Source organism: Amblyomma maculatum, chromosome 4 (genome assembly GCF_055883805.1).
Source record: "Amblyomma maculatum isolate TAMU_Amacu chromosome 4, ASM5588380v1, whole genome shotgun sequence".
NCBI lineage: Eukaryota > Metazoa > Arthropoda > Arachnida > Ixodida > Ixodidae > Amblyomma > Amblyomma maculatum.
This window is the reverse complement of record NC_139347.1, coordinates 45,011,622-45,038,611: the sequence shown is the minus strand read 5'-3', so window position 1 is coordinate 45,038,611 and position 26,990 is coordinate 45,011,622. Positions and strand designations below refer to the sequence as shown.

Below are 26,990 nucleotides of genomic sequence, written 5' to 3'. Positions count from 1 at the left end.
TGATAGTGTTAGCTAGTCCCTTTGTAACGGGTGGACACCAGATTGGTGTCCCAGCTAATAATAAAAAAAAAAACCACACACACACACACACAATTGTCTGAAGAGACATCAACATAAGAAGGTCACACGCAGCACTTCACCTGGACACACCCCACAACCGCGCCTACCCTCATGAAAGAGGCGCTACCTGCCGCAAGTCTGCATCGTAAGATATGTACACAGTTGTACAATACATGAACAAAATAAAATCATGAGTTATTATTATACTGCGTTGTTACTTCACTCAATGCAGCAATTTTTTGTATCATAATATACTGCCAGCTGGATGCACTTTAGTATTACAGCGACATCTAGTGACGCGCAAAGACAACTGTGGTAGGCCTTTGTATTTGGGTCAATATGCATCCGTACATGTGTATTATGGCGTGACATGGCCGCGCGCGGATTGTTGTGATGTTTTCACAGCTTCTGCTGTAACCGTGGTGAGCGGCTTGGGATCTATTCTCATAACCTAAACGAAGCAATTACACTTTTATTTCGTTTAGCACCCAAAGCTAACGACCCCGAATGTGGCGTTCAAACTTCAGAGGTGAGTTCCCCATGTTGCACGAGGGACTCGAGTTTTAGCACCGTTATCCGGACGAAAGCACGCTCTTTTTTACTGTTGCATCCTTTATTTTAGGTTTTGTGCGATGGCGACTGCGGAATCAGTGCAAACCGAAGTCAGAAGATTCTCCTGATAAGCGAGACACCCAAAGGTATGAGCTCCGTTCGTTTGAGTGCATGTGCGCATATGCGACGCCAATTTCGACAGATTGTCCGTTTGAAACTTTGTTTCCTGCTTCTACTAGATTCATTGTCCCAGCTGCGAATCTTGGCGCCAATAGACAGCGCCAGAATGAAGAACGAGAACGAGAAACTTGTCATGACGATGGACGATTCTTTACCAGCAGACCAGCATGCAGTTTCATGGAAACTGTCGGATGGGTGGTGAGTATCCATTGCTAGTTCGTCTGCCCTGGCAGATTGGATTTTAACCTGTTGCGGCACCCCCATGAGTTTTACTGACTGTCTCAAACGAAAAATGGACAATTGAGTATTATCTTTTTTTTATTATTATTATTATCAGGAAGTGATAGTCACCAATAAAACCACTAATTAGTAAAGTTATTGCATAACCTGGTTCCCAGTGCTCCGAGTTAAAGCCGAATTGAGCTTTTCTTCCACTAATGCGTGTGAAATTTTAATACAAAAAATTCCAGTACCCACTTAACCAAGCAGCATTGTAATCGGTGGTTACACCCAGCATTTCATTTGAATTGAAGCTAATGATGTTTCATTTAATTTAGCAAATCAGCTTTGAAACAGATAAGTAGTATTGAAAGCCACTATCGTCACACTCAAGACATAGTGACCCAATTGTTGTGTGGCATACATAAGTGCCAGCATACGTAACTGCACTAACCGTTTGCAGTAACTGCTAGTCCCATCAAAATCAGGCCGATGTCAACTAGTTCTAGTCTTCCTAGACACCATCATATGCAAGAAATATTTGAATCAAAGTGAAAAGTCTGTTTTCATTTGCATAATTCTGGCAGCAGTGTAAATTGAGCATGCTACAGTGCGCATGGCGTTGCTGGTGTTGAAAAGATGGACTTCTCAGTGACCATTCTGTCGGACGTTTTCAATGAAAGTCAGTTTTATAATTGCTGAAAGTTCCTACTTCTCAGGAGTATAGCACACTGCTACATCTAGTAGTTGCAGTCAGCCTACACTATAGTTTTTTTATGGTGTATGTGCTGCTAGTGAAATCCTTCTGCAAAAGCATCAGTTGACGCTGTGTGTGCTAGCCCTGGAGAAACTTTTCTTTTTTAACATAAAACCAGGAACTGTCTCAAAGTAATCTTGCACTGTGCCTTTGTTTATGTGAGACCAGTTTACCATTATGTCCACCTTGAAGGTACGGTTCAGGAACAATGGGTCAGCAGGGCTGATATATTTTTCACTGCTGAATTCAGGTGTTCTGTTTGCATCGTATAGTGATTCATCCCGATTTTTTCTGACATCATACCAGCACCGGCCATTTACTTTGTTAAACACTAATGGCAAGGAGGTGCATATGAGTAAGGAGGCACAACAGTGGTTCATGTAAGTGTCAAGCGTACACTGAAACCATTAACCTAGCTCATTGTTAATTAGGGCAGGTATGAAAAAATATGTTATCCTGGAGTTTTTGTCCTTGCATAAAGTGTAGAGAGTAGTTGTTGGGTGGTTTCAGGGGCTTCTCTTCAGAGATCCATTTCTTCCAGTACTCTGGAGCATAGTGGTAGTTTTTGTGCTTTTGTGGACTGTCTAAATGTATGAACACTTGTTCAACTGCAATGGTATGGCAGCATGCATAGATTGAATACTGATGTTGGCTGTCACACTATTATATCTAGAAGCTTAAGCATACAGAATTGCTGCCTTTCATTTTCAAGTAAAACCTTGTTCTGCCCTATTATTCTTGCAGTGAGAGCCAGTTTCTTGAAAAATGCATTCAACTCAATTTGTATAAAAAAATCCTACTTCTAGAAAATGTACCCTACCAGTGCACAAAGCTGAAGCCATTGCACCGAAACTGGCAGATACCTTGGACTTGTTTTGATAGCAATATTTTTTCTTTGTTTTAATACACCCTACAGCGTAATGTGAAGGGCAACTTGAATTAGCTATATTTTTAAAAATCCCTTAGCTCGTGTTACCTGGGACAATTTCGGAACATTCATTCGATCAGGAAGGGAAGGGTCAGCACACAGGTACTAGGCATGCTATCAACATTCTGCTCTAGGCTTCTAAGTGTTAAGTATAGCTGTCATGAAGTTCAGTTAACAGATCACGTGGGTATGGTGGTGTGCCTGGCCTGCTTTTTAGATGTGTATTGGGGTATTTGTATCAGCTGCAAACCTCAAGAGCTCTGTAGGGGTAGGTGAATATTAGAGGTCCTGTGTGCATAAATATAATGCTTGGAAAGAGACCTTGTGGCCTGGCAACTTTTGATTCACACTCAACTTGATGAGCTCTTGATTTGCTAGACAGTTTTTTAGAGCAGTCCATCATATAAACAAAATGCTTATGAAAATAACTAAAAGGGAGGATTTTATTTTGCCTAAAAATAAGTGCAGTAGTCAGTTGTTTTTGCTGCAGGGAATAAGTGAAAAAAAAAGAAAGCAAACAAACCCCATATCAGCGATTATTTTTCTAAATAACCTGATTTTTACCCTACGATTTGAACCAAAAAAAAATAAAGCCTAATTTTTGTGCTTTGAATGAAGAAAAGAGAAGGAAATTTCTTAATTTTCTTCAAATATATCCCTGCATAAAAGTCAGTGAGCATGTTTATTGCATAAACTTTTTCCAGTGCCATAGTACATATTCTGCATTAGTAGCATATTAGTTACAGTGCTTGTTTTTATTTATTTATTTACAAATACTGCTAGCCCCTTTGGTGTGTGTATGGAGGGGGGAGTGGTTGTGGCTGTGGCAGGTTTTCATTATGGATAAGAATGCACAAGAACATCAGTGTGGGATTTGCTTCTAGAATGTCGTTGTCATCAAAGCAGTGTTCCGATCGCTGGAACATAGCCCTTGATAGATGCTAGCTATGTTGCCACAGTATATTGTGATGACATTATGCACAATGTTTTACAATGATGACATCTGCTAGATCTCTGCAATCTGTTTCATTTATCTGTCCCACAGGGGACACTGCTTGCAGTGGGTCTCAATCTGCAATTGCACAGCAGACGATGCCTGTGGAGCAGTGACAAAGCTGGTCATGCCATCACCAGCAAGGATGACGTTGCCTCCAGTGAGAAGCGGCAGTGTTTCAGCATGTGTTATTTCGTACGAAACTTTATGTTTCGTTTTGTCATTGCCTCCCCACTGCCTACCTCAACAAGATCAATCTTGCCACGAGAGCAGTGCAGTTCGTCAAATTCTGCTGAACCATCTTCAGACGGTACCTGTTCAGCCCAGAATGAACCATCTGAGCCATCATCCGTGAGTGACAGTACTATTAATTTTTATATCTTGCTTGTTAAAAAGGTGTTTCATTTTTTGTGCCTTGCTTGTTATCATGAATGCCTCATTGGAATTTCTCAGGTCAAACTTGCCTTTTCATTTTTGTAGCCTGCTGAAGCAACTGAACAGCTGGTGAATGTGATGACAGAATACTTGGCCTGCCTGGAGGACATTAAGGGTGCTCAGCTGCTACCAACTAATGAAAAGAAGGCAGTGAAGAGCTTCAAGCGAGCACAGATGCTTGGGTCTGCTCGGGCATACTACAATTTGGGAGTCTGCTATGAGACTGGCAAAGGCGTTGACAAGGATTTGGACAAGGTAGTGGAGCACTATCACTTGGCTGTAGTGGTGCACAACTAGGACTCGCAGAGTGCATTTTATAACTTTGGTGAGTTGTTGGCTCTCTGGACAGCGCTGTCTGCTAGCAGCATTGTAAGGTAGGACTTACCACTCATCAGGTGTGTGTAAAAATTGCATTTCATGTTGAGATGGTTGGGACAGATGTGCTTTGAAAGAGGGGGAGGGAAACAGTACTAAAAACGGTGCTTCACAGATGACAACACATGTAGAGGGCGTTAATCTAGTCCTCCTTTTGCACCAGTACTATAAAAAGACCATCAAGCCATAATTAGAGCTGTTGGTCTGCTACTCTTCTTCAGGCGGTGATGCACTACAAGGAAGCATCCCTTCGTGGCCATCCTCAGGCCACGTACAACCTGGGTGTGCTCTACCTGAATGGCTATGAGAAGGGAAGCACTGAATCTGGGAGGAAGCTGCTGGAAAAAGCCTCTGCTCTCGGTGTTCCTCAGGTAGTCAAAACCTTTATAGTGTTTTCTGGCAGCTAATAGCAGCCTGCACAGAATTCAGCGGATAACACAGAAATCGCTGCGTGCTTTGCTCCTGGGTTACAAAGTGTATATATTTGAAAGGGCACATTGGTTTCTGGCTACGTGCACCACGCACACACTACCGACTTACTCGTGTACCTGTGCCGTGCATGTATTGCTGTGCTAATGTGCAGTCTGATTTAATTACACTTGCTGCATAAGCGTTAGGGATGCAACAACTTTAATTAATGGTTAGCTTGCACTCACCGAAGTGCTGCAAGGTGACATTAGTCATGCTCAAGGCACAGATGGTGGTGATAGGTCATTTCTTTCATGAAAGGGTGAGGTAAACATCTATACATGGCATCAGGTTTGTGAACTTGAGCAGTCAGTTTAAGCCCCATGAGCAGCAGGTCGGTGCTGGCCATAACAGCATTCTGTTTCACATGCAACACTTTACTGAGGAGAAAACTTCATTGGAGAGGCATATTTTTTTAATTTTTTGTTCCATATGTCCGCATTCATAATTGCAGTACTGCCCCATGAGCTTGATAAGCCTTAGCTAGACTCGGGATATAGGTAAAGTCCAAATACGAGAGGAATCGTGTAGAAAATTTGGCCAAAGCACCAGCATAAGCAGAAATCTCTACCGTGGAAGCAATTAATTACCTGCTTCGAGACCTTCGAACATTAGAGACTGCCTGTGCTACCAAAGCGCTGGATTTGCCGGTCTTTTCTGCCTTGAGAGAAATAATGGTAAACTTTTTGCGGTTACATTATCTTTGCAATAGCGCCTGCTGTCGAAAAGTGAGTGAGGAACTATTCTGTGATGGAATTTGGCAGGAAGTTGAAAGATTGTGCGCGTCGTGTCTGGAGCAAGGTAGTTTTGTTTACTTCGGTTTTGTCTGAATGAAAACTATAAAATAATTTAAGAGTAATTTCATTACTCTGTTAAAGTAATTGTAACATAATGTCATTACTTTTTGGGAGCAGTAATTAGTAATGCAATTAATTTCTTTTTGGAAGTAATTTTTCTATGTATGGCTGTATGCACTTGGTTACTTCTCCTGTCTGCTGACACTTTTACTAGTGTAGCTGATTGCACCTGCCAAGTAAGCTTGTTGGAATCATGGAGCTCATAACGTATGCACAGGAAGTAACGAGAGGTCAAGGATGGATGTACCATCTTTGCCTAATGTAACCAGGGTGCCCTTACTCTCATGCTCGCATGAAACTTTAGACAAGGATAGCAACGGCACAGGTTTACATGTGCCAGAACGGCCTTGCAAATGACAAGGGCTGTAGCGTCACTGCTGTGCCACAAGCCTGCTTCTTGTATGGTCATTGCAGCCTGGGGCAGGACTATGCAACAATCACAAATAAGACCATGAACTTGTGACTGTGGAGCCAAAATGACGAATCAGTGAAGCTTCATCACATGACTCAATGCTGAATCAGCCAATTACAAGACTATGCCAGACGGAAGAATAACTTACATGACAAAGAGTCGTATGCAAGCTTCTTTTTTTTTTTTTTTTTTTAGAAAGATGCAGTAGATAAAATTGTGTTTATTTTGCTGGGTTTAGCATTACTAAGAAAGATAGCACTCACAGCGTGTAATTCGATTTTCATTACCAACAGCTGCTTGAAAGTCTCTGGTGGCAAATAAGTGTAGTGAATCGCAACACTTGCCTCCGAACCGACAGCACACTCTTCCGCATGCCTCCCAGTTCATTCCATAGCCACCCCACAGTCTTCTTCTCTAATTGATATAGGCATTGAAACAGCTCACCCGTCAAGTCAAGTACATCTTCACACATCCTTCTTCGCTGCTGCTTGTAACGTGGCAGCGCAGCTGTTGCGGTCACATCACTACATACAGCACCACCATTTTCACTCACAACCAGAATAGACTGGCTCAAAGTGATCACAGAAGACTGTTCCATTCCACCTGCATAATTAGGTGCACAGCTCAAATGTCAATTGTGTTGTAAACCGCAGCCACCTACAATTCCAAAAATACAGTGTAGCCACCACTCAGCTTCAACCGATAGGACCGGGGCTAATTGATGGTTTGCAATGGGTTTTTATGATTTGATCATTGCATAACCAGGCCCCTGATTGCTTTTGGCAGACATGGTACATTACCCATAGAGTAGTCCTTGTAAATGCCCTGGACATGCAACTTGAAACACTCAGTGCCCTCCATCCATTGCCTTCCGTGTGTATTTCCATTATACACATCTGACAGAACCATTTAGCGCAGTACACTCGCACTTTATTGTTTTTTGCATGTTACCATTAGGCTGTGCTCTGTTTTTGAAATAAATTAAGTTCCATGAGAAGTGTATTTAGTGTTTACCACACTGCCTGCTTGAAGTGGCATAATGTGTACATGACAAAATTTTTGACGTTTCATTAATACACCTTTCCTCTGCAGGCAAAGACATTTGTTGCGCACAGGTACCTTGAAGAGGGAAGCTTTGCTGCTGCCTTACCTCTGCTGAAGGAGGCTGCCGCTTCCAAGGTAATGCTTCAGTAAGGTGAAATATGACAGACCTGCCTAAGCATATGTCTTATGTCCCTAGGATCCAGATGCACTGTTTTACCTGGGCCTATGCTTTGAGAAGGGGCTTGCTGTACCTCAGGACCATGCTGCAGCAGCCGACTATTATGCTGGAGCGGCCTGTCAAAACCATGTTGGTGCTTTAGGTGCTCTGGCAGCCATCCATAAAGCAGCAGAACCCCGTACGTCTCTCTTCGAAAATTTTTCTTTATCAGGTTGGGTTTAACAAACCTCGTAGCTGCAGTTTTCAGTAAGTTATAAATGTTCTCATAAGAGTAGCTAGTCATCTAAAATCAAGGAAAAAAAAAAAAAAAGAATTCAAACAGGCAAAAGTTGCGGGCCTTTCAGTGGTGCAAAAATTGTAACTGCACCAACATTTATGTAGTACCGCTATGCAGTGTGATCTGACTGAAGCGGCAGTCTACTTCTAGAGATGTACTACACCTGCCTCATCAAGTGACTGTACACTACTACAGTAGTAGCGTACAGTCGCTTCATGAAGCACTGTGCTATCTCATGCTGGCTATGACTTCAGTACAGTATGGTGAAAGCTCGCTAATTCGAATTGCATAACTTGATCCATCCAAGCTCCATTATTTTTTTAACCTACACCAGCTACACTAGTTTAACAAAAAAAACCATTGGAGGTATTGGAGATTTGCCACACTGGTGTAGCTTTTAAAAATGGCCCTTATGTTAACATAATCTGCATTACAAACCATGTGCCACTGCACTGGGACATACAGTAAAGCAAGGAATGCAGACGTTGCATTGCCTCTTCAAAGCAAGTGTGAAGAGGGGCAAAAGATGTGCAAAGCCAGCAAGTGGAGGCAGGAATGGTTGGATCATCAGCCGCAGCTAGCCTCGTGACTGTTAGATTTTGAGCCACTTGCATTTGGTGACCTTAAAGGCTGTGTTGTTCGCTTTTTCTGTTGCGCGATGGATGGCAAAATGTCTCTTGAGTGCATCGCAGCATCACCAGCACCCTAAAAACCACAGTTATGCGAGTCCTTTTCCCAGTGACGTCTACGCCACATTACTGTGCGATTGGTTGCTGGGACATTCACAGCGGTTGCCTTAAGCTAAGCCTGTGCAGTGGTATATTGGTTTAGAAATGTCCATTTGTGGCAGTTCTACAATGAGACAAGAGAACATTGAAACCGCACATTGAGTAAACACTAGACTGTAATAACAGGCCATTGCCAAGAAGCATGCTCATTCATTTAGTTTATGGTTTGCAACAACTCAGGATTGTAAGAAACTCAGGGTCACAAGGCTGAAAGATCAATCAACGCACTATTGTTCCTGGAGCTTTCTCTTTTCAGTGGTGCAAGACAAATTTGTGCGACCACTTTGTCCGAAAAAAGGCAATAGTGGCAAAGCTTAGCTTTTCAGTCTTGCAGCCATCCTCATGGGCGACTCTGATGGTCAAGTTTAGATTTACTGGATGCCGCCATTCTCCAGTTTTGGAGGTGAAGATGAGGCCTTCTGCATTGTTGAGGCTGCAGAACAGAAAATATTGACGGTTGCCTTCTCTCGGAAAATGGTCACAGAATTCTTTTAGAGCAGTTAAAAAAAATCTCTCCCCAGTTCTAATGTACCTTTCCTGCTCACTTTCACTAGTTCAAAACGTGTTTTGAACTCTGTACAGTTTGAATTTGGATTAACAATGTTAAACTGTTATGTTAATGTTATGCTTTACTGAGGAAAGGCTGTTCTGTTTTAACTTTTTCAGAAATGCAAGTGGGGCCTGTCAGCAATACAGAACCATCCTATGACATTTCACCTGTGGATCATCCCAAGTCTCTTAGTATATCTCAGTACCTGACTGCCTTATTGCCCAGTCTCATTCCTGGAAAACAGGAGCCAACACTGCGCATGTACTTAAGAGAGACTGACTACATCACCACATGCTCACCTCATACGGATGCTTCCTGCGGTGACCCATCGAAAGAAGTGTGCGCCCTGTGATGAAATTTGCACAGGTAAGGATGTTGTGCAATATTCTGCGAAGGCTACAGGGACACCACTGTACCCAGTTTGATGCCTGTTTGCCAGCATTGACAGATATGACTGTTCCGTGTCATGAAATAAGATGCATGCAATTTAGCATGACTTCACCACAATGAAAGAATTACAAAAACATTTTGTTTTTCCGAAATTCCAAATTCCCAGAGCGAAATTCCAAATCCTAAATTGGTGTGGTATGTTGTGATGAATGCTGTTTTACGGCTTCAAATGAAGCTGAAAAAGCAATGGGCCACACTTGGCACTTTGTTTGAACAAATGTTTAATGCAAACAGATTGTGTTGATCCACAGACTTCTTGCCTCCTCCCGTTTGTAGCACTGAAGTGGCCGACACTGCGAGCTAAAAGAAGCCCGACATGCTCTCGTCGAGGAAGTTCTTGTACACGGCCATGACCTTGGCCACAAACGCTTCCAAGTGGTAGATGGCCTTGCTCCCTAGCTGCAGGCGGTGCTCGTACTGTGCTGCCAAGGCAGTGGCCACACCCTTCAGCTGCCCGTCACAATTGGACACCACTTGCTTCAGCAACCCCTGCATGAAACCACCATGCTTTTGCTGCTCTGATCGAGATAAAGAAACCTCGCAATACCCTCCAGCTCGGAAAAAAAGCGCATTTAGTCTTGTTGGTTGTACACTTCAGTGATCTCACTCTGCATAAAATGACGAAACCTGGTAGTATACAGTTGTGAGCAAAAATGCTATACAACACTCAGCTGATGGCGGAGCTCAAGAAGACTGCCTCCTAACTTTATCTAGCAACAGCTATCTAAGATCAAGATAATAGTGGCCATGCCCCATTTTATCCACATGCTTGTGTCGCCGTCGCTGTCTCTTACGCTGCAGCTTTCCCGAGCTCAGTCACTGGCTGAGTGTTGTATACCACTTTTGCTCATGACTGTACCTGCTTTTTCCACTCAAGATTGTAAGCCAAATTACCTTGACCAAGAGGTATGCTAGCACTTACATGAAGGCCGAACGTTTTCTCAAAAATTTGCGGCGCAAATTCAAACCCCCTTTCTTATTTAACATATTCCAAAAAGAAATGCCGACATTCCAAAATAATAGCCTGCTTTGACCAGCAGCTACACACTGCTTCTAAATGCAACAGGCCTGATAAATATTGATGTGGGAGAAGATTTCTGTGTTTCCCGTGCATTCGAAAAAGAAGGGTGTATGTGCAGCTTTTTATTAGGAATTTTCTACACAGTTTACAACAACAAAGGTAGATTTATTTGGAGCAGGGCGAATGTAAAGGCCGTCCCCCTTTGGCAAATTTTTTTATATGAAAACCATGCTGAACCACATTTTATGGGCAAAAATAAAGCATGATTCAAATGGGGCTACCACCCTTCTTTAACAGTAACTCTTAAACCCACCCCTTGTTTACAAAAAGTGCCACAGTACTTCCTAGTAGTCAAGTTCACTGATATCTCTCGCATGGAAAGCTAACGGAACAAAGCTGGAATTTTGGGTTACTAGAGGCACCTTTCTCTCATTTGTAAATACATCCGTGCAGTATGACTTAGATGCTTGCAAAGATGTTCATATAGGAAGCGTTTGTAGCTTACAACGGTGAACCCTTTGAGTGTGATTTTGTTTTTTTTGTGTGTGTGTGTTAGGAGCAATGTGCCCACAAAGAGGGAGCACCTTCACCATCCCAGTAAAAGTAAATACAACAGCCTGCAAATGAACGCTGAAAGAGAGCCTATGGAGAGGTAGCACTGCAACCCCATATGCTTGGTGCCTCATAGCAGACAGAGCAAGAGAATGATTACAGTGTCAACAGATAGCAAAATCACCTTTGCCAATTTTTGACTGAAGCATTGCAAGAATAAAAGTGCTACCGCACCGTGAAGCTTCCACTCCTTTTGCTGGTTAAGTGCTGAGGTACTGTTGGTGCAGTTTCTGTAATATAGCCTTCTAGAAATATGGTACAGACAGTGACACCCTAGATTTGCGTTCCGGCACGCATTTTTGAATGTGGAGCTGACACTCCAAGGTTCATGCTTGTAGCACGCACAATGTGCAGAGACCAGTTTGAGATGTCTTGCAACAAGTCAAGTATTTTCATATTTTGAGTAGTTCTAACGAAACAGAATATCATGCATTGAAGATGTTAGCCTGCCTGAATTTGCAGGACAAGTGTGGTTGTTTTTCTGTTGTGCCATTTGCATTGCACCGCTTGTACAATATGTAGCAAGTTCTTGCAGTTTTGCGTTGACAGGGCTATTGCCAACAGTGCAGGTGAACTGTCTTGTAAATACAGAAGCACATGATAAATGTTACGTCATTGTAAGTGTATCCTGGTATATGTCCCTTGATAGGAATGTTCCCCAGTCCTGGCAGTATTGTGTACAGTACAAATAAACAATTATTCTACCATGTATACTAGTTCACTGTGCTCATTAGTTAACAGTGATCCAGCTTAGTAAACCTTATGAATTTCATACTGTTGACTGACAGCTTTTGACTGCTTGTAATGTAACAGCTCACCTTTAAGATGACATCTGGCGGAATGAGATGGGTGAGAAGCTCATACAGGCGAGCTCTTACCTCAGACAACCTGGAATTGTAAAACTGTCAGTCAGTATGTGCTAGCTGTTGTGCTGCACACTTGCTTACCTCTTCACGCTCTGTTCTTGAACAATCATCCTTGCTGTCTCTTCAAGGTAGACTTCCCAGTCGGGCTGGCGTACTTTCTGGTTATCTGAAAATGGATACCTGTGGAAGAGCAGCATATGGGAAGCCGTGTATGATGCACTGCGATCACATAGTTTTCAATTACTTTCAACAGAAAATTTCTCATGCGCTGCACGAGAAATTCTCATACACGACTCATTGCATACACAACTGGTGGTGTATGCAATAATGATGATATGCAGAAAGATATCACCAATTTCTTTTTTTTTTTTAACCACTTTGCTGTGAAAGCACACTGCGTTCATCTATGTGGTTGGTACCACCACCCATGAAGGAGAGCTAGGCATGTTCATGCATTTTTTTTTACCCTGCGCTTGATAAACTAAAATAAGTTTGATTGTCCCATGGTTTTAGTGCTACATATATGCTAGCATCAGCATATGACACTAGAGAAAAAGAAAACTTGACAGGCTGGCAAATCTGGCTGAAAATAGTTTGAATGCTAACAGGCAACTAGACATGGAGGCCTGCAGTGGGGACAGTTCTTGCACAGACGAGTTTGTCCAGAAAAACAGACTGAAAATGAAGGTGTGTCAATGTTTCCTCTGATTCAGAAACATATGAATCTCCATCGGACAGTAAAGTGATGCCACAGAACCATTGTGCTTCACTTTGGAGCTGACATTTTGTAAAGATGTTTTAGAATACCAACAGTAAATGAGGGTCAAAGTCTACATTGCACCACCTTTACCTCCTCATTTTTCATTTGGAAGCAGTCACATTTGGTCTTCAGGCCGAATGTAATGGAGATTCAGATGGCTGAAATGGGCAGCTTACAATCGGAATAGGAAAAATTGGCAGTGGTTTAACTCTGTTACACTTAGTGAGACGAGCGTACACTCTAGTTAAGCAGCAAGGTTACACATTGCTTTGCCTTGTTTTTATGCTGACGTTCCCTCACTAGGCCAAGCCTACATAGCTGCGTAGAGCGATGACTGGATGGAAGCGAGTGTAGGTGCCGCGCAAAAGCGGCGCAAAGGCAGCTGTGGCAGCGCGTCACGTGGTTAGTGACGTGATCAGGTGAGCGGAGGAGCAGAGCGGTGCCAGCTGGCGTAGCTGTGGCAGGTCACATGGTATGACGTCAGGTCGTTCCTCTAATTTAGAGGTCAAACGGCACCTTTCGTAACCTTTGAAGTTGTAGCTCAGAGTAAGAGCTTTGCTCTTAATTAAAAGAACAGTGTTGCAACAATTTCTTTCCAGGTGTAATGTACATTGCTTTTAGAAGTACCTATGTGTTGCTGCTTCACTTGCTAACACCAATTAGAGGATCACAAAACAAACAGCACCTAAAGAAAAAAAAGAATTGGTGTGGTTTAACTCTTCTAAACCTAGTTGCACAAAGTGAAAAGCTCTTCTGCATGATTGGACGCAACCTGACGTCGTCGCTGCTGCCGAAGAGTTGACGCACTTGGTCTAGCGTGAACCTCGTCTATGGCGAAAATGGAGCAGAAACCGCTGGCAAAAAAACTTGTTATACACTCTCCTAGTCATGAGATATTACAGCTATGAAGCCAGTGAATGCGAAGCAAAGCCATTGTTATACTCTCTCCTAGTCACATGGTATCACAGCAGCAGAGCTCAAAACAAAGCATCTAAAGGGGGAAAAAGGCTGGTGTGGTTTAACATGTGGTAATCCATGCAGCTCCCTACTTTAGGAGTACTAACCAATGCAACCCTTTGGCTGCCAGATCTCAACATTCATAGATAGTAATACTGTTTCCAACTACTTTTCTTGATACTACTTCCAAAAGAAGCTTTCCAAGTGAACAGCATGCGCATAATCATGAACGACTGAAAAATGTTTTGCAGTGAAGCCAAACTTGCACATATTGGTACAGATTAAATGAATTATATTAGTGTGCTATGCTTATATAAGCTGCCGTTTTTCACTATTTTTGTCCTTTGAACTTCCTTGCAGAACTCCAATGCAACAATCAAGAAAAATCTGTACTTCCTCATCACTTTGGAAAAATAATTTGAGTGGCAGTGGGTTAATGGCAATCTAATATGCAGGATATACAGGAGAGTGGGTGTGTGCATACACACCAAACATTATACGTATACGTAGTGGCTCTGTGACACAAGTGGTTAGTAAGGTTCCATGGACAATGCGATACTTACAACCTGTCAAAAACAAGCACAAAATAAACCTAAACGCAAGACATTGGCCAAGATGTGCGCACAAAAGGGAAGCTTACTGCTGAGCTCTGCATGCTTCCAACATCAGCACTGCTCGTCTCAGGTTACGATGACTCTGCGCTGCTATAGTTCGTGCAAGTGTGTCTGGAAGGTTGATGTTTTCTTTCCGTGCCACAAGGTTCAGTACTGTAATAATCTGAAAAATAAGATACACCTGCTTTCACACCTACAGTACTAGCATAAGTATGCAAAAAAAAAAAAAAAAAAAAAGCCTTTCGATCGTGCTTTAAGAATGACCACAAATAACTACCAATGAGACTTTTGAACTGTACACATAACAACATAGCAATCGCAAGTCGGAACCATCTTTGGATCTGACCTCGTATTCAAGGACCGCTGAATACAAAGTTGAAGATTCTCAGAGTAGACTAAGTCCGGTACTTGTTTGTTCATATACTATCATATTAACTTGTTTTTCACAGTGGAAGCAAATTCAAAGGAGGCAATTTGTCTTCAAGGGCCACTGTCCAGGGTATGACTTTTTAAGCAAAGGAGCCCAATGCTTCGATCAGGTACCAGAGAAGGTCTGTGCAAAATGCTACAGCGATACGTGCACCGCAAAGCAGCAAAAATACAAATGAAAGCTCTCTCATCCTCCCCTTCGGGAAACCAGCTTCCCCATTCTCTACGAGCTGCTAGGCTGACGTCGGAGTAGCGACGACATCCATTGGTTTGTCTCGCTGACTGATGGGTGAAGGACGGGCGTAGATGACTAATTGTGTGCGCCGCTCGCTGCGCGCTTTTCCCTCGCCCGTTTTGTTTTCACGCACGCAGAGTGCCACGCCCCACCTCGCACCAAACGAGGGGGGGGGGGGAAGAGGAATCTGGCTTGCGGAGGCTAGACGACCGGGCAGGAGAGTGAAAAACCTTCGTGAGGGAGCGGGAGGAGAGGAACACAACAGAATCGGGTGATTGCGGTGGCTGTAACTGCGCTAATTACTCTTCAAAAACATTTTTTTTGGTCTTACGTTCTGGGGGCGAAGCCTCACAGTCACGGGGGAAGAAAATATTTTCGACTGGAGGGTGGACAGTGGCCCTTTAAGACTCCAAATGCATCAAGAAATAATTGGGTGCCAAAGTACTTGGTCATCTTCAAGTGTAACTAGCCCAAGCTGCAAGTCTTGAGGCCATGACACAAAATTGATCAAAAACTATACAACAAGCTTCAGCTCTCGATGTGTCAACTAACTAGCCCTGTTGATTGCTACAATAAGTTCCCAAGAACACATGAAGGTGCTCAATAATTAGACAATGTGGTCAAGGCAGTCATCTATGTACAAGCACTTGTTTCTCCACTAAGTTGCCCTGAGAGTGTGCGGACTTGTAGACTTAGAAGCCAAAATTAATAGGAATCTTTTACTTTCGTAGGGAGACCACCTCGAAGACAAACTGAAATTGACCTGTATTGATAAGACTACTAGTACGCTACTTCCACTGGAAACAGAGTTTCTGCAAGATTGAAAAAGGCAAGAAATGAAATGCCACGGTCGCCATCACCGACCGATTTCACAGGTGGCCTGCAATGCAACTGTCACAGATATTACAAGATAGACTGCCCACACCATTTACTTCAAAACAATTTTCAGGAATTCACTTCCATCATGGGCTTCAATTGAGCGGTGAGAAAACATTTTAATGAAATTTTCTCAGCCATAAATATTGTCACAGAAGCCAGTGAAACCGGTTCAGCAGGTTTACTAGGACTAAGTAAAAGCACCGGCAATGTCAGGCACGGAACCGACTGGCGGGGCGAGCACCGAGAGCGAAGAAGACGAGCGCGTGCCAGTCTCCCGAGCTCGCCACATGGCGGCGCCAGTAAGATAACATTGCGGCATTGCCCCTCCCGGTGGAAAAGGCACCGTCCCGATGCCGAGTGGCGAGGTCGAGGATAACCGTAATCGGCGAGGATGCGCGTTCGCATCAAATAGTTAAAGGAAGCAAAGAAAAAAAAAACACATGTAGCTTGACCTAGCGGGAGTAGAAGGGCTTCATCCTGGCGACATGTACGACTTCCGATTGTGCTTGCCGTCGGGATGAACGAACAGTTCCTTGCGGGGTCACTTCGTAGGTGACGTCGCTGATTTTGCGTTGTACTTCGTACGGGCCGAAGTAGCGGCGCAGAAGCTTCTCGGAGCGACCCCGCTGGCGAACAGGTGTCCACACCCAAACCTGATCGCCAGGGTTGTAAATTACCTCCCTGTGACGAAGGTTATACCGTCGAGCATCTTTAACTTGCTGTGTCCGGACTCTCAGTCTAGCCAGCTGGCGAGCGGCCTCGGCATGCTGGACGAATTGGTCGGCACCGGCAATCGAAGGGTGGGCAACATCTGGCAGTAGCATTGCATCCAGCATGGTGACAGCTTCGCGACCGTACACCAAACGAAACGGTGTAAAGCGGGTCGTTTCCTGGACTGCGGTGTTATACGCAAATGTTGCATACGGTAGTATCTGGTCCCAGTTCTTATGATCTTCGTCGACGTACATAGAAAGCATATCGGCGATCGTCTTATTGAGTCGCTCAGTAAGGCCATTCGTCTGAGGGTGGTAAGCTGTTGTTCTGCGATGACAAGTGCCACTGAGCCGCATCACTTCCTGGGTTAGAGCTGAAGTAAATGCCGTGCCTCTGTCAGTTAAAACGATCGCAGGGGCACCGTGACGAAGGACCAGATTAAAGATGAAAAAGTTCGCAATATCGGTAGACGTGCCGGTGGGAAGAGCTTTCGTCTCACAATAGCGGGTCAGATAATCTGTGGCAACTATAATGTACCTGTTGCCCAATGATGAAGTAGGAAATGGCCCGAGCAGGTCCATACCGACTTGGTGAAAAGGTACTCGCGGAGGAACAATAGGCTGCAGCAGGCCGGCCGGCTTGACAGGTGGTATCTTCCGACGTTGGCAATCACGGCACGTCCTAACATAGCGCTGAACCATAGCGGCAAGCTTGGGCCAGTAGTACTTTTGTCGTACTCGTGCCAAGGTGCGCGAAAAACCGAGATGTCCGGCAGAAAGATCGTCGTGGCATGCCTGCAAAACGTCGGTACGGAGCGGCGTTGGGACAACCAGCAGATACTGAATGTCTGTGGAAGCGTAGTTTTTCTTGTAGAGGACGCCGTCACGCAAGCAGAACGACGACAGGCCACGCGTGAAAAGGCGAGGCGGCGATGAGGCGGTTCCTTCGAGGTAATCGATGAGGGGCCGCAGTTCGGTGTCGTCTCGCTGCTGTTGAGCAAGATCTGGCGTCGAGAGAGCGCCGAGAAAGACGGAGTCATCAGTTTCACTTGAAGAACACGGGATAGGGTCTCGGGATAGGCAGTCAGCGTCACTGTGTTTCTTGCCGGACTTGTACACAATAGTGACGTCGAACTCCTGTAAGCGGAGACTCCAGCGGGCTAACCTGCCTGAAGGATCTTTAAGGTTCGCTAACCAACAGAGTGAGTGGTGGTCGCTGACCACTCTAAACGGCCGACCATACAAATACGGCCGAAATTTTGTTACCGCCCACACAACTGCAAGGCACTCCTTTTCGGTCGTAGAATAATTCGCTTCGGAACGAGACAGGGTGCGGCTGGCGTAAGCAATCACCCGCTCAACGCCTTCTTGCCACTGAACGAGAACTGCACCGAGACCAACGTTACTGGCGTCGGTATGCAATTCTGTGTCGGCCTCCTCGTCGATGTGGCCAAGTACGGGCGTTGTTTGAAGGCGCTTGCGAAGCTCCTCGAAGGCCCTTTGCTGCTCGTCGGCCCAGATGAAAGGCTGGTCGTCCTTTGTTAAACGAGTCAATGGTTCCGCTATTCGGGAGAAGTCGTGCACAAATCTCCTGCAATATGCACAGAGGCCCAAAAACCGACGCACGGAACTTTTATCAGTGGGGGTCGGGAAAACAGCTACGGCAGCCGTCTTCTCTGGATCAGGGCTAATTCCCTCAGCACTCACGACGTGACCCAGGAACTTGAGCTGTTGAAATGCAAAGTGGCATTTTTCTGGTTTTAGTGAGAGTCCGGCCCCGCGGATGGCATTTAGCACGGCCGTCAATCGTTTGAGGTGCTCTTCGTAGGTCGCAGAGAAAATGACAACGTCGTCAAGGTAGACGAGGCACGTCTGCCATTTCAGGCCGGCTAGGACAGTGTCCATCATTCTTTGAAAGGTTGCGGGAGCGGAACACAAACCGAATGGAAGCACCTTAAATTCGTACAGTCCGTCAGGAGTAATGAATGCGGTTTTTTCTCGATCACGTTCATCGACTTCGATCTGCCAGTACCCACTGCGTAGATCGAGCGATGAAAAGTATCGGGCGTGGCGAAGTCGGTCGAACGAGTCATCGATTCGAGGCAATGGATAGACGTCCTTTTTCGTAATTTTGTTAAGCCTCCTATAGTCGACACAGAATCTGAGTGCTCCGTCCTTTTTAGCGACCAGCACAATTGGTGAGGCCCATGGACTTGTGGACGGCTGGATCACATCGTCGCGGAGCATTTCATCAACTTGCGCCCGAATAGCCTCTCGTTCTTTCGGCGATACTCGGTAGGTGTGTTGGCGGATAGGGCGCTCGGTGGGATCAACTATAATTCGATGTTTGGTCACTGACGTCTGTTTCACTTTGGAAGTGACGGCAAAACAGTCACGGTAAGTGTCTAGAATTGCTTGAAGGCGGCGTTTCTGGGTAAGAGACAAAGCTGGGTTCACGTCAGTTTGAACAGTATGTCCAGTGCTCTCGGAAGGGTTCTCGTTGGCCAGCGAAAGGGCGCAATGGGCGGATGGCGCACTGACTTCGTCAAAATAAGCGATAGCTGTACCTTGTGGTAAATGGCGGTATTCGGCACTAAAGTTCGTTAAAAGTAGTTCAGTTCGTTTATTTCTCAAGGCAAAGATCCCCCGAGCGACGCAGACTTGTAGGCTCAACAATAAATTCACGTTCGCGAGGCCTTGCAAGGCGGGGGGGTTGTCGCACTGCACTGTAACAAACAAGCTGGTGCGTGGAGGTAGAGTGACATGGTCGTCGCACACTCGGAAAATTGGCCTGTCTGTGTAGTCGTCGCTGTGCTGTCTGTACTCGTCGGCAATTGCGCGGTGAGTGGAGAAAGTCACCATGAAGTCACGGAGGTCGATGACTGCGTCGTTTTCTCTAAGAAAATCAAGGCCGAGAATCAGGTCCTTGGAGCACTCTGCTAGCACAACAAAGCAACACGAGAAAGTTACGTGGTGAATCTCGACGCGAGCGGTGCACACTCCGAGCGGCGTTACCACGTGCCCTCCGGCTGTCCTTATCGGGGCTCCGTGCCAAGGAGTCAGGACTTTTCGCAGAATGGTAGCAAGGCCATGACTCATAACGCAAAAATCAGCACCGGTATCTACAAGGGCAGTCGTGTTGTGGTTATCAACGACGATCGGTATCTCGGCGGAATGCAGCTCACCGTCGACAAAGTGCGGCGTGTCAGGGATCGTCGGGCTGACGGGTCGTTCGTTGCGTCGAATTACGGCGCCGAAGGTAAGCTTCTGTGATTGTCGGGAGGTCGTCGGACTCGTTGGTGGTGCGGTGCGTCGATTGGGGGCGTCGGAGGAAAGCTTCGGCGATCGTCGAAAAGTGGTCGGATTGTTCGTCGGAGCGAAGGGTCGGAGGTCGGTCTGTGTGATCGAATCGGTGAGCGGAGGATGTTGGTCGTAGTGTCCATCGACGGCGGCCCTACCCCCGAGGGTCGCCGTCTTCAGTTTTCCCGGTGCGGACTTGGGGACTGCCTGAGGAAAGAACGGCGGCTGGTGGAGAACTGTCTCGGCGGTGGTGACCTGGACTGGCGTCGCTGGAGGGACGCAGGTTGGACGTGGTCGCTGAGGTATTGGTCGATGTCCCGAGGTCGTTCGCCATAGCGCGGCCGAGGGGCATCCGGGGAAAATCCGCGCAAGCCCATCCGACGGTACGGGCAGTGGCGCAGAACGTGACCGGCTTCGCCTCAGTGAAAGCACAAAGGCAGATTGTTCGGCGTGCGCCACGCGTGTGCTTTGCGAACGGGTGGTCGCGCTTCAGGCACCCCAGTCGAAACTGGATATTGGGGTGGAGGACGAGCGGGAGGAGCAGGGTTGCAGGGTGCCAATGGTTCAGGCGCAGGGGTACGCAACACGTCGCTGTACGTCAGGATCTGTGGCGCAGGCGGCTGGGGCGACGGTACTGATGGTACTGCTTGGCGGAGCTCTTCGCGCACAATATCCGAGATGCCCCCAACACGTGGATGTTGTTCGAGAGAGGGCAGCTTTTGCAGCTCTTCGCGCACGATGCTTCGGATAAGTTCGCGAAGGGCTTCCCTGTCGTTTCCGACCATTGGCAAGCGGAAGTCTACGGCAGCGATGTTCGCAGAGCGATCAAAATGTACAAATCGCTGATTCAAGGCACGCTCGATGCTTGTTGCTTCTTTCGTAAAATCAGCAACAGTACGTGGAGGGTCATGTACAAGGCCAACGAACAGCTGCTCCTTGAGGCCTTGCATAAGGTAGCGCACCTTGTTTTGCCTCTGACGTGGACGGATCCGCCCGGTTGAAAAGGCGAGTCATTTCTTCCACGAATATGGCGACGCTTTCATTAGGCCGCTGTGCTCGGGACTGTAGAGCGAGTTCGGCCATCTCTTTCCTTGTATCGTTGCCGAATGTTGCGAGCAGCTGCCGCCGGAAATCCTGCCAGGTGGTAATGGTAGCCTCGTGGTTTTCGAACCACATCTTGGCGGCGTCTTCTAGTGCGAAATAAACATTGTGCAATTTTCGCTCCTCGTCCCACGCATTAAACACAGCGACCCGGTCGTAGCTGGTCAGCCAGTCCTCAACGTCTTCGAACTTGTCGCCATGAAACGGCGTGGGCATACGTGGAGTATGGCAGATCAGCTGCTGGGCACTCACGGGAAGCTGAGTGGTGGTCTGAATTGCCGCTGTAGTCATCGTGGTTCGCGGTGGGGAAACAAGAGGACCACACTCGGGTGCTAAGCCTCTCAAGCGACGGCTCGCCTTGTGCACAGGTGTCGTGTCCACGGTGTGTAGATGGGCGTAGGGGGCAGCCAGAGGCTCTTCGTACATGGGATCTACCCAGCACCTCCACCAAAAATGTCACAGAAGCCAGTGAAACCGGTTCAGCAGGTTTACTAGGACTAAGTAAAAGCACCGGCAATGTCAGGCACGGAACCGACTGGCGGGGCGAGCACCGAGAGCGAAGAAGACGAGCGCGTGCCAGTCTCCCGAGCTCGCCACATGGCGGCGCCAGTACGATAACATTGCGGCAATATGCTTTTTGCTGCAAGAATGAATTCTGCGTAGCCAGAAAAAGACGCACAACTTTATCAACGAGTGAAAGTTGCATGAGGTGTCCCCTCTAATGACTGCAATTTCAGGCATGGCCACTCCTACGAGCGATGACAAAAGAGGTTACCTCCTCAATGGATGGTGCAGCTACTCTGATGCCAAGGCATCTGCTTCTTATGGCTGGGATCACTTTGCTGCAAGAGTTGCAGCACAGGACCAACCGACAAGTTGCCATGTACTTCTCCATGGTGCGTCGAAGCGCATGCTGAGCATCCTTGGTCAATTTGTCCACCTCTGTCAGAACAACCACTGCACAAAACAGAAGATGTCAGAACACACGAGACTAAAAGATGACTCCCCATAAAGCTAAACAAAGTCAACATGCCTTTGAACTCTCTCTGGGTATTGTTCTCCAGCTGCCTGGTCTGCGCAACTGTTTTGAGCAGCTCCTGAATTACAACCCTGTCGTAGATGCCGGCCTCACTGGAAATCAATACCATAAAAAGTGAGAAAGCCAACGATATGCAGTGCAAGCAGATGGTATGCTCAACGGTTTTTCCACGCAAAACATCCCACAGATAAAAAGGCTAAATTACTGCAAACTTCGAGCTCCGTTGATCTGATTTGTATTGTTTTTTGTTTTACCTGTGTTACTATTGTATGTACTGCAGTATGTGGGGCATGAAGGCTCTATTTCCAAATACAAGGGCATTTGGTGTTTGATGCCAAAGCATCTCTGTTCAGCTCAAGCGTTCATGCCCCACACATTGCACCACCCAGTGGCAGTTTCCCATCTACTGCAATCTGCTAGGATAAAGTTCCATTATCAAGTGATGCACTGTATACTTTGCATTTTCAATAATTCAACTGCAAGATATATGCAGGACATGCTGAGTGCTTAGTGAGCCACTTAGTGGGGGCCACTTACAACAATGGCAGAATTATTGTTTGCACCTCTGAGAGCCTTGATAGCTTCACAGGCACCTTAAGAGCCAGGATGTAATACTGAAAAGCACATACTGTGTCCTGTAAACCTTTGATGCACCCTGTATGCCTCTCCAAACAAAGAAAAAGAGAACACAAAGCTCCGTGGAAATGCACACCAAAGCAGATAACAGATGATGTAACGCATGCAGTGTGCCTTGCTAAAACTTGAGGTCCTGTGAAAAATTACATAATACATAAAAATGTTCCATGCTTGTAAAAAGCCAATGTAGCAAATTTGGCAAATTTTTCTCTTGTCTGCTGCCTCAAGGCTGCCAACTCACAGCAACCTCAGGCAAAAATTTACCTATATTTTAAATTATACAGTAACATCTTGCATGTATAGGTATGCCATGTTGGAGCTTACAATTGAGTTGATAATTTGACAGGCCTCATGAAGCAGCTAGGGGCACTCACCTCGGATTCACCTCAATGTGGTAGTTGCTTGCAACAGTGACAATCTCAATCTTTTTCTTGGACGGAGTGACAAAGTTCTGGTGCTCAATTCTCAGCCTTTCGACTCCAGCACCATACAACTCTCTTAGGACACGCATAATTCTGGTTTTCTTGCCAGCACCAGATGGTCCGTATACAAGCAAGTGTGGAAAGTCACCCCCATGGACCTGAGAAAGTATCCGAAAAAGTGCTACAATTCCTGTCCTTTGTGATGCTTGTCAAATGTTTCAAGTTGGTTTGTACGGAGGGAGTGGCACAGTCAAGTGCCACTTTTTGGGTTAATTTATTAAATTCAATACCATTACCATTTTAATCAAAAACAGAGCAAAATGGAAAGGAAGAAGAAATGAAGCCACGCCTCGGAAAGGAGGTAGGAGACATGTTCAGGAAAAGGAAAGAAAAAACTCAGCCCACTAAGTAAACCACAAAAAAAAAAAAAAAAGGAAAAATGTTGCTGCACTCCATGTAAAACAGTCCTCAATATAACTGTCGAGACTGATAGGTTATTCTGATAGGTTAAAAAGAAAAGAAAGCACAGAGGCAATTGGGGACAAAAAATTCTCTATGGTAGCAATTGATAGGGAAGGGAGGCATTAGTCTACAAAAAGAATGCCCCAATGCTGTACAGGCACTTGACAGCAGAAAAGGTAGAGCAGAACAGCACAGTGAACTGTGCCACAAATCAAAGTCAATCAAATATGCTTAGTGTCAATCACAAGAGTTATATGAAGCCATCGGCAGTGATGCAAGTACAGTACCACATTACCACATGGTCAATCCACAAAGGAATCATGCAGAACATATACAGAAACGTTTACAATACAGGGCAGGCAAAATTATAATTGTAGGCATTGAAATATGAATAAAATTAATATAAAGCTCAAAAGGGTGGTAAAGGATCAACAATTCAATAGATTCTGAAGTAGCGGGGGAGCAAATATACTGAGATCATGGAAAAGAAATTAGTATGAAAATAATGCGTAGAATACACTGACAGAAAAAAGCCTTATCAAGGCTTCTATAAAGCCAGCGTAGCCGGTTAATAATAAACTAGGAGGAAATACTTTAGACGATAATGATGCAAGCTAAATTAGCACTGCAGTGCCTTAGCAATGCTAACATTGCTAAGGCACTGCCAATAGCTATAAGATATGCACCATGCAGCAATCGTTAGAAAGCTGCAACCTTAATGAAAATTCCAATTGCATAACCACTAGACTGTTTGCTCACCAACAACAATTAGGTGGTCGAATATGAAATGCATCAAAAATAAAACCAGGTAGGCTATTACTATTTGCTGTATTTCTTATTAGACTAATTACCTATTTGCTGTCGATAAGTGCATATGCTATTAGGATTCGAATGACGGGCAATTAGATTCCTTGATGTTTGGAAGCAGTATGCGCAAGCCTATCATGGTGGCATAGGTCTCCATTTGAAACATGCATACACAACGTCCCCTGGTAACATTGCAGCATAAGGATATGCAGAGCACACATTCTCTAAACTTGCTGTATTTAAATAGGCGGCCTTTGTTGGGTATTCATAGCCCCTCTGAACATTGAAGCCAGCTGTTGATCAGTGAAGCTATCTAAATAAATATTACGGCTACACATCTGTCATGTAAAAGCGAGCAGGGTGCGTATTCCGAGTTTGCATCTTTTTCAGGCAGTGACATATGGTCCCGGTGTTTTCACCAATAAGGTGACTAGAGGTCACAGAGATAACGACAACTCGGAATACAAACCCGGGTGCTTTAACCCTCTGTTAATTGAATACCGAAATAATTAATGACGAGCAAAGATGTTAGTGCTGTTTTCACTTTTATACCTCTGTCACACGGTCACTTTCGATCCTCATTAAACTCGATCTGCATTAAGGTTTTTAAGAAGGATTGAAGCATCCCATGCTACACGGACGTTTTCAATGAGCATTTAGAAACTTTCCTCATGTGCGCTACGAGGGTGTCGACGACCGCTTTCGCGTGTGCTTGAAATCTCAAGATCGATTGAGGAAGTAGCTTGAAGTCAAGCAGGCTCGAGCTCGGTTGCACTTGAAAGTTACCGTGTGACAACCTCGATCTGCACTGAGTTGAATTCAGCTCGAGTTCAATGAGGATCGAAACTGTCCGTGTGACAGGGGTATTGAATTGTTCAAGATTCTTGCTCTATATACCTTTGTCACTTTCGGTCCTCAGTGAACTCGATCTGCATTCAACTTAATACAGATCGAGGTTGTCTAATGGCAAGTGCAATCAAGCCGCATCATCAAGCGCTCTTGAGTTTTCAAGCACCTTCCAGGGCAGGCGCCGTCACCCTCGGCGTCACCTAATGCACACGAAGGAAACCTCTCAATGGTAATTCAAAACGGCGGTGTAGCACCGGATGTTTCAATCCTTAAAAACCTCAATGCAGATCGAGTTCAATGAGGATCGGAAGTATTCGTGTGACAGAGGTATTAGACTAGCATTCCTCTCATAGAAGACGCAGACATTGCTCCTAAGCTCACTGACTGCTCTGGGCAGTGGAATCCGGCACGTATTATGTTCGGTTAGTTCGCCATGTCTCAATGTGCAGTCGTTCCGAGGACCACGTATATATACGGCGTGTTTTGCTTGCTGCACAAGCATAATGGTTAGAAATTCTCACAGAATTAAAAAAAAATGCAATAATAAACAGATAGAGTCTGATCGTACGGATTATAAAGCCATTCTGGGCATCAAAGACAGACGCCGCGCAGCGACTCACCAATTTCTTCAAATATGCTGCCTGCTCTTGGTGGTAGTCGAGTTTTGAAAGGTTAGTCGGTCGATGTTTATCTACCCATAGGCTCATGTTTGCAGCACTTATATGCACGATTTTGATGGAGACACAGTTGTTCAATGCAAGACACAAGACACCCAAGAAGAAACGAAAAAAGCGCGCGATTAGCATCTACAGCGAGACGCAATTTTACGTGGAGAAGACGTGAAAATAGCCAGGCCTTCATAGTTACTAGCACATGTCCGTAGTTGCGCCGAGTTGCGGTTTTTTTTTATTATTATTATTTAGCACGTTTGTTTGTTTTTAAGCTCATATGCTTAACCCGAAGTTTCAATTAAACATGTACCAGTAGATAAAAATGTGCGTAATCTATGGATCTATAAAGTATTTGTTTCTTGTAAAATAATTGCGCAACCTAGCTATTTATTGGGTTTCGTTTTCGGTCCTGCTGACTTCGCGTCGGCGGATCTCAGTTATCTGTACGACGGTTCTAGCCACTGTATCCATACACCGAAGAAACTCTGGCGAAAGGAAAGTAAAAAATACAAGTTAAACGAATGCGCAATCAGCTTATGGTGGTTGGGGAAGGAAGAGAGAGATAGGCAAGGTTGGGTTAGCCTCCATCTTCATCAACGTTACTAGATACGTTGATCTTCATGTGATAGCACGTCGCTACATGTGGAACACTTTGTTGGCCATGCAGCAATCCAGGCTAATAAGAGACGTCGTAGTGGAGAGCTCCGCAAATTTTCACCACCTGGGGTACTTTAGCGTGCACTGGCATCGCATAGCACACGGGCGCCTTGCTTTTCGCCTCTACCGCAAAACGGCCGTCATGCGTCCTTCAGTACAGAAGTCGAATGCCACCACTACGTACACCACCGCGGCGGGGCTAGATTTCCATTGAAAAAAAAAAAAAAAACTGCATTAACAGAGAACGAACTTTAGCTTCTGGCTTATCGGCGCACATTTCCGTTGAGTCAGCGCGGCGTGAATGAAGCGCAAGCGTGGCGCGTCGCATAGAGAGTTCCAGAAATATTACGAGGGACTTTAGCGACTAAAGCCTGAGTGCCGCATTCTGCTACGCAACTGTTGCGCATGTAGAATGCTGCTACGAGTAAAGTGAGCG

The 26,990-nt window shown here is 45.4% G+C and overlaps 2 protein-coding genes across 2 annotated transcripts; one reads left to right on the top strand and one right to left on the bottom strand.

The window, feature by feature from the left end:
- Positions 1-394: 394 nt before the first annotated feature.
- LOC146190902 (uncharacterized) lies at positions 395-9,936 on the top strand. The gene is made up of 10 exons (XM_084601284.1): positions 395-589; positions 683-758; positions 852-990; positions 3,742-4,041; positions 4,171-4,380; positions 4,722-4,871; positions 7,330-7,416; positions 7,478-7,637; positions 9,191-9,440; positions 9,801-9,936. Exons 1-9 carry the CDS (start codon positions 568-570, stop codon positions 9,424-9,426), a joined length of 1,380 nt encoding a protein of 459 aa, XP_084457410.1. The 5' UTR covers positions 395-567; the 3' UTR covers positions 9,427-9,440; positions 9,801-9,936.
- Positions 9,729-26,080, bottom strand: RfC38 (replication factor C subunit RfC38). The gene is made up of 8 exons (XM_084601286.1): positions 25,847-26,080; positions 23,061-23,266; positions 22,045-22,142; positions 21,787-21,968; positions 14,381-14,517; positions 12,105-12,203; positions 11,976-12,045; positions 9,729-10,013 (listed from the first exon to the last, which is right to left on the bottom strand). The coding sequence occupies exons 1-8, from the start codon at positions 26,030-26,032 to the stop codon at positions 9,825-9,827; spliced, it is 1,167 nt and encodes a 388-aa protein (XP_084457412.1). The 5' UTR covers positions 26,033-26,080; the 3' UTR covers positions 9,729-9,824.
- Positions 26,081-26,990: the final 910 nt, after the last annotated feature.